A 7,108-nucleotide genomic window follows, 5' to 3' on the forward strand; every position below is an offset into this window, starting at 1 on the left:
TTCAATGTTTACTTAAAATGTTTTCATTCAACATTGTTCACTATAGGTACAACCAAAACAACATTTTTCATACGACTATTCTCACTAACCAATATACTACAATAACAATAATTTAAATCAGTCTATTTAGATTGCTTATGTCAACAACAAGTAACAAGAAAAGTGTGAAATCCTCTAAATGGAAAAATCTCCTGTTCGTCTATGCCCCTACTGTACCCACTAGGGCGCGATTAGGGAGACAGACCCCACTACAACTGATTGGCCTACTCACACTCAGCAAACATATCACATGGAATTCATTTGAGAGACATCCTCTTTTCGCATTTATCCAGTAAATCGGATGGTATAGAAATAATGGGAAATGGCACGTATTCGGAATTGCTGAAACTGATCCGACCCGGGATACGAACAGGAGTTTTGAGCAAAATGTAGAGCGCTGAACCCGAGATCATCGCTAAACCACCCAACCCAAGCAGGTATTTGATTATTTCCAAAATGATCGGTAAAGCGTTGCACAACATGTGCAGCGTTATAATCATCAGTGTGGGCATTTCGGCTGTGGTGATTTCTACCCAAAACAATGGAACTTGCATATTGTTGAATGGTACGGTTTTATGGTTTCCGATCGTTTGACCTACATCTATGTTGACTTGGATCTTCATATTGCCACTTAATGGGGCTCCGACTAAGGGCTGAATGATGCAACTGCTGCCGTGCTGTTCAACATTGGGATTCATGCCGTTGACGGTTTTTAATATTGCCTCATCCGCATTCAGATAGTGGGGCTGGGAAAGCGTAATAGGCATTCCATAATAGCAAGGCGCGATGCTCTGGAAGCCTTTGACGCACTTGTTTTTGTAGCAAAAGCACTCATTTGTCTCGCCAACGCCAAACATGTTATCATCAAACTTGTACTCATATTGCTGTAATCCCTGCTTGCCGACAGTGTCCCGCACGAACTGTAAAGTAACTGGTCTACAAAAAGCCTTTCGGAACACCGTCAAACTTCTGTTGGCTCGCAAGTTTTTAGGCAGTATGGTACCATCAAAGGCACCTTCAATCAACTGACATTTTTTAAGGCTTTTGTTCGGAAGTCGCTGATAACCCCAGTCTGTCAGCCCGGCCAAGTTGTTCCACTTTACCAAGTGGTACTCGGAATTACGCTCTTCTTCCGTTAAAAGAGACTCGGTTTGTGAGTGGTATTTTGATGGATCCCTCACCATTGTCAGCGTGTTTCCATTGTCTCTGCTTATCATCTGAAACAAATCTTTGACAAATTGGTCTTTGGAAATTTGACCACAGCAAGCTTACGGTGGCGAAAATTCCAAACTTGTCGAAGTCAATCCAAAACGGCAGTATCGAGTGGGCGTAAGTGATTAGGGGGTCGTTGTAGCCCCACAAGTACTCGTCGATTGTGATATTTATTATTGGCTCGGCACCAAACGATCGAGCAGCGGCTGAGAATCCCAAACTAGCAAAGAATCCCAGGTCTTTAAAGTAAGCTTGGATACCCTAGAAGCACAAACAAAAATAAGATTTGTCACCCTACATAAAAACGATATATTTATGAGCAGACTATGAAGGCTTTCACGGCCGGTCAAATCACATTTAGGAATGTTTTCCGGGCTTYGAAGCCGTGGTCTATSGGAATTTCTTCCTGACGTTTCGTCCACAACTGCGGTGGAYATTTTCAAAGGCGATGAGGCAGTGGGCGAAGKGACCTCCCGTGCTTTCCGACTAAGAATGGTTCAACTGCTGGATCCAGTAGGCCACCTTCGGGATTTAGACCATGGTGGAGGAAGGTTCTCCCTGATGTTTCGCCAGCTCAAGTGGCTGACATCTTCAGAGGTGGGTTGCTCAACGCAGCAATCACCTCTGAAGATGCCAAGCCATTCGTGCTTCACGAATGGCTTGGCGAAGAACATGTTTTCACCATTGTCTAAAAGCTTGAAAAACTTACCAGTTGGGGCACGCCACTGGTTTGGATGCAAAAAATCTCAATCCGAAAATCAGAGATCTCAGATTCGCTTCAATATAAACCGATTTTTTTAGCCGCAAAGGTATCAACTTGGCACGTAGCAACGCGCTGGCCATCTTGCATCTCTCTCGGGAGTCTATGGGTTCGAGAGAGACTTCCGATGCCAACTGCGTGCTTGAATGGAAACTTCAATTTAGCTTGATTCATTCGAATGAGAATTTGTTAATCATTTCATATAGTTTGATCTGTCTTTTAGCCAACCAACTGCCCGTTCTTTCGAGTTATTTTACTTAATCACAAATGGATGCTCAAGAGCGAACAACTCAGCTAATCCATTCTAGAAGGTATGAAAGACATGGAAATTTGAATTTATTTCCGACTAAGCACGGGAGATCACTTCGCCCACTGCCTCATCGCCTTTGAAAATGTCCACCGCAGTTGTGGACGAAACGTCAGGAAGAAATTCCCATAGATCACGGCTTCAAGGCCCAGAAACATTCCTAAATGTGATTTAACCGGCCGTGAAAGCCTTCATAGTCTGATACAGACAGATTAATTAGTCACTCGTCGTTTTTTTTTCTTGATAATTTCAAAGCAATATAAAAACGACCTTACCACTAACGCTATATTTGTTGTTAAAACGCGATCCACTTTAGGATCGCCCACGGATTTTTCGGGGGCGAAAATAATCTCTCTGTGTGGTTGGTACGTTACAGTACCATCAGTGTCGTTAAAGGTTGCGTTTTGATTCGTCAAAACTTCCCTAGAATGGAACGTAACATGTTAATTTTTTGCGCAGTTTATGCCGATTCTGTCGACTGCTCTAAGTGATCAAGTGGGAGCTTGACTGGCCTATTCTCACCTATAAACATACGGTCCAATTTCACTAACATTCATTTTCTCCTTGCCACTCAAAAACTCCTTAGGATTTGTAACATTAAACATATATATTTTCAAAAAAACATCAATGGGTGGAGCGGACCAGATGTTGAAAAATATGCTGCCTTCCGAGAAATTAAACAACTGCAAAATATGTGAAATATCAGGGCATTTAATCGTGGGCATTTAAAGTTGTTAATTGATAACTTACCATTTTCACTATGGTGGGCAACGGATGATGCACAAACATCAACGTGGAAGTGCAAACCATTAGTAACCCAACTGCCATTAAGGATATCACACCTTAAATATTAATTAGTCTTTTTAATCAAACAGGAACTTCAGTAATAAAATTCAGCTAAACTAGTGGGCCTATGTCAAGAAGGCCGAAATCCTGAATTTCACTATATTTCTAATATTCTTTCAGGTTAAGCCGTTTCTTCATTTGAACGAAAAGTTGCAAACTATAATATGTGTAAGAAGAATGCATAAAAATCATAAAAATTGTCAAGGCAAACCCAGCCGTAAAGTAGTATTTGCCGAGAAGATTTTTTAAATATTAAATTTGTATCCGGATATTTGCGATATGGTGCTAATAGGTTTCAGGTCTAGTCCATAAAACAAATTCTCCTAGAACTTGATTATTTCCTGTCGTTAACTCTGTGAAGCTTACGCTGATGACCATTTTCTAAAAGTCATAATGACCAAAAAATAATTGAATTCCTCAAGTTCAACGAGAATTTGTTCTGTATATGTATTATACTTTGTTTAATGTTTAGAAACTGAAATTCGTGAATTAAACATTTGTTTTGTAAATACATGGTCTGTGACAGAAACCATGGTTTAAACTAATTCAAAATACTTAGACGAAAGTGGACATTTTCGAGCCCGAATTTTAATGTTACGTTGATTAGTTCTGTTCTGTGTTTTTGCCAATTTGCTAAGGACAATTTTTAACAATGTGCTTTAGGACAGTATAGTAAGTAAATATTTAAAAAGTAATTTAAATGGATGGTCACCGTTACTCAAACTATCTAAGCAGCAAAAAATAGGTAAAACAACTGGTCGAAATCCAAAACTAGATGATCCAAACCCAAAAATGAATTTAAAACTCTGCTTCCATTTTAGTGATAAGTAGGTACCCATCAACCTTACGTTTTACGAGCTCGGCTGATGCAAACATATTATATGATAATTTCTCTTCGGATTCAAGGAAGATTCTCAGTAATTGGGCCAAGGAATCAGGCAAGTTCAGAAATGAAATGTTGATTGAGTTCAGAAAAATAATTCAAACATCATTCAGTTGAAAAGCATCAACAGGCAGGGTTAATTTGCATAACGCAATAATTTTTCAGTTTTAACTGTATTACTTTTATAGCTGATATTTTAAGGCAAGCTGATCAACTTTGGCACCACGTGATTAATAGATAGATCTAATGTATATTGTCTCATTTTAAAGTACTAATCGACCAGTTAAATGAGAAACTTTAAAAAGGTTCTTTAGTTGACGTGTTCTACCATAGTAATATGTATAGTAATTAAGGGAATATCCACTATTTTCTGTTTAAATGCGTCTAAATCAGTAAGAAGCATCAGTCACATCCACGATTTTTTTTACATACAGTACACAGTTTATCCTGTATGTGTATAGAGTATCTGAGAGAATGCGTAATTAGTAGCAAACACATATTCGCTTTGATTAGATTTTCCCGGCAGTTTGCCGACTGGTCATTGTGAAATTGCAATAATGCCATTGACTACGAATAGTGTAGCGTCGAACATCAACTTAAACAGTATTGAGCTTTAAAACTCGGATTTATTTTAAGGAAAAGTTGTTGGAGAATTAGTATTTGGATGATGGAGGATGAGTTAGCGAGTAAAAACATTAGATGTAGGAGTAGTTCTCACATGGCCCTTTTTGGACTTTTCCTAATGGCTAGTTAATATCGTCTAAGCAAATATATAAAGGAGTAAGTGCGGTTCGTGCCACTATCTACCTATATAAAGTGCCTAATTAAATACTTTGGCCAATAAAACAGAACACTGCAATTTAGCGCTCATTTTACGATGCAACGGACTCATTCAATTTTAAAGTTAGTTTTAAAAAGTCCTATAAACAGTGATTGGTTTTAGTCCTAATGATTTTAAGAGAAGGCATTTTTTTACAAGGTTTACTTCCATCAAAAGTAAATTTGTAACTGATTACCACTATTTCAGTAATATCCAGATTGTAAGAATAATTTAATTTTCATGTCATGTTGTTTAATGGTCAGCTCAAATAAATAAATTCCCGACGTTTTATCAAGCTTAGGTTTAATTACTGTGATGATAATTCCACCTAATTGACAATATTCGACAAGTAGCACTATCCACTTTCAAACTCTCGATCTAAATAAGACGGCTTTAATTCAATAGTATTTCATAACATCTGTTAGATTACTTTATCACTATGATCCGAAAACAACAATAAATAAACAAGTTTATAGCTAATTAAGTCATCTACCATTTTTTATTTTATCTTAATGAACCAAATAATCGCTGTTTATCTTTAAAAATAAAATGTTTCATAAATGTAGCTAGCTTCCTGTTGATAGTGTTACAATGACGGGCAGATTTATCACGAAATTCATTAAAACTTGAAAGAGTTGAACAACTTTTTCGCTACCTTAAAATTTAATCGATTTTTATGAGCATCTTGAATAATAAAAATGACCAATTTATAACTACTTACCCTTATTAACGGCCCATCCGTATCTTAGCTCCATATCGCAAAGCACTATTTTCACAAGCACAGTTTCTAGATTTTTTTAAAACTGTTTTTGGAAAAGTATTCACCTACAAAGCACCAATAAAGTGGCTAAATAGGTGCAATGAAATAACTTAATAAAACTTTTTTTGATATTAACAACTATTCAGTTCACAAGGAGTTTTCTGTTTATCACTTAAAATAAAGAAAGAGTGGTTTTTAAAATGAAACCTTCACGTTTAGAGGTGGGGAAAACGCGCGATATTAGTACGCATAGGTACCATCGAGTGACGTATTAATTAGTTCTTTCTTTCAAGATCATTGTCATGAACTTAACATATCATTCTTCCATATACGTAACCTCCATACGCAATAAATTATTTTTTTAATGCGAATATAAATTAGACGTTTTTTAAATGACTTTTTATGGGTTATTATTGTTGCTAAATTCCTAGTAGTACCTACTTCACTAATTAATCACAAAGTTACACCTCACAAACAGCATAACGAGATGGCTCCCAGCAAAATGCAGTACAAAGGCAGTTATAACAGATGAACGATGTTATAATTGTTTTGAGAAATTCGATTAGAATTAAAACAGCCCCAGTTTTACAATCAAATCCCAAAACTCTAGTCTACTAACCACTTTTTACTTTATCACTAGAGCCGGCCGTTCTGTTACTGTTCCCATACTAAATAGTTCAGTTATCTTTTTCAGTAGATTCAAAGAATTGTGATACAAAGGCCAACGCTTATTACGTTCACAATCACGTAAGATAATTTCAATCTGTAATTAAATCGTATGGCCTTATAGAGAATTTACTTTTAGTACCTACGCGCAAAAGTACTTTGCGCAAAAGTGGTTTCTGAAATAGAAAAATCAATGAATTCGTTAATTCTATCAGAGACAATTTCGAAAAAAGTTATATTGGTTTGCCATGTTTGTAGACGATTCTTTACAGTGACGAGACTCTATAAGTACAGTTGAGTCCGGATATAACGAACTTGAAAAATGAACTAAAACTGGTTTGTTATATCCGGAGTTCGCTATAAGGGAATAATAGTACAAAAACACGTGGTGTATTTTATTTCGTTATTTTTACATAGAGTAGTAGAAGTTAGTAGGTATGACTAAAAAGAACACAAAAATATAAACAAAATTCAATTTGAAATCTACTTCATAAAGTCTGTAATTTTTGTTTGTACATTTCTGCTGCAAAAATAGATGTTATTTATGTAGTTTTCAAAATCGCAAAAGAACTCCCAGATATGATTAGGAACTTGGCGTGATTGTAGAAAATTCCGAGTTTCTGATACTTTTTTGTCATTTCAGAAATGGTTGGAACAGCATTAGAGTCTACAGTAGAATACGTTTCACCTAAATCGTCATCTTTCTCATTATCGCTTAAAGCTGTAGATGAGGTTACGGGGTCTATAATTTGCTCATCGGTCAACATTTCTCTTGTAAAAATGCCATTATCAATGCTCACATATTCGAAGAAATT

At 36.6% G+C, this 7,108-nt stretch overlaps 1 protein-coding gene across 1 annotated transcript; it reads right to left on the bottom strand.

Annotated features, from left to right (window-relative positions):
* Nucleotides 1–7: 7 nt before the first annotated feature.
* LOC109539246 (scavenger receptor class B member 1) lies at nt 8–5,844 on the bottom strand. The gene is made up of 6 exons (XM_019906882.2): nt 5,589–5,844; nt 3,069–3,160; nt 2,841–3,001; nt 2,594–2,741; nt 1,312–1,512; nt 8–1,256 (listed from the first exon to the last, which is right to left on the bottom strand). Exons 1-6 carry the CDS (start codon nt 5,620–5,622, stop codon nt 297–299), a joined length of 1,596 nt encoding a protein of 531 aa, XP_019762441.1. The 5' UTR covers nt 5,623–5,844; the 3' UTR covers nt 8–296.
* Nucleotides 5,845–7,108: the final 1,264 nt, after the last annotated feature.

Source organism: Dendroctonus ponderosae, unplaced genomic scaffold, assembly GCF_020466585.1.
Source record: "Dendroctonus ponderosae isolate FM_Combo_2020 unplaced genomic scaffold, Dpon_F_20191213v2 Dpon_F_20191213_7, whole genome shotgun sequence".
Classification (NCBI taxonomy): Eukaryota; Metazoa; Arthropoda; class Insecta; order Coleoptera; family Curculionidae; genus Dendroctonus; species Dendroctonus ponderosae.

Bases quoted from the DNA above. Each gene is read 5' to 3' on its own strand.
- LOC109539246 (XM_019906882.2), bottom strand. From the start codon at position 5,622: ATGGAGCTAAGATACGGATGGGCCGTTAATAAGG. The intron at 3,002-3,068 runs GTAAGTTATCAA...CATATTTTGCAG, and splicing joins TGCCCACCATAGTGAAAATG to TTGTTTAATTTCTCGGAAGG. The intron at 1,257-1,311 runs GTAAGCTTGCTG...GATTTGTTTCAG, and splicing joins AGTTTGGAATTTTCGCCACC to ATGATAAGCAGAGACAATGG.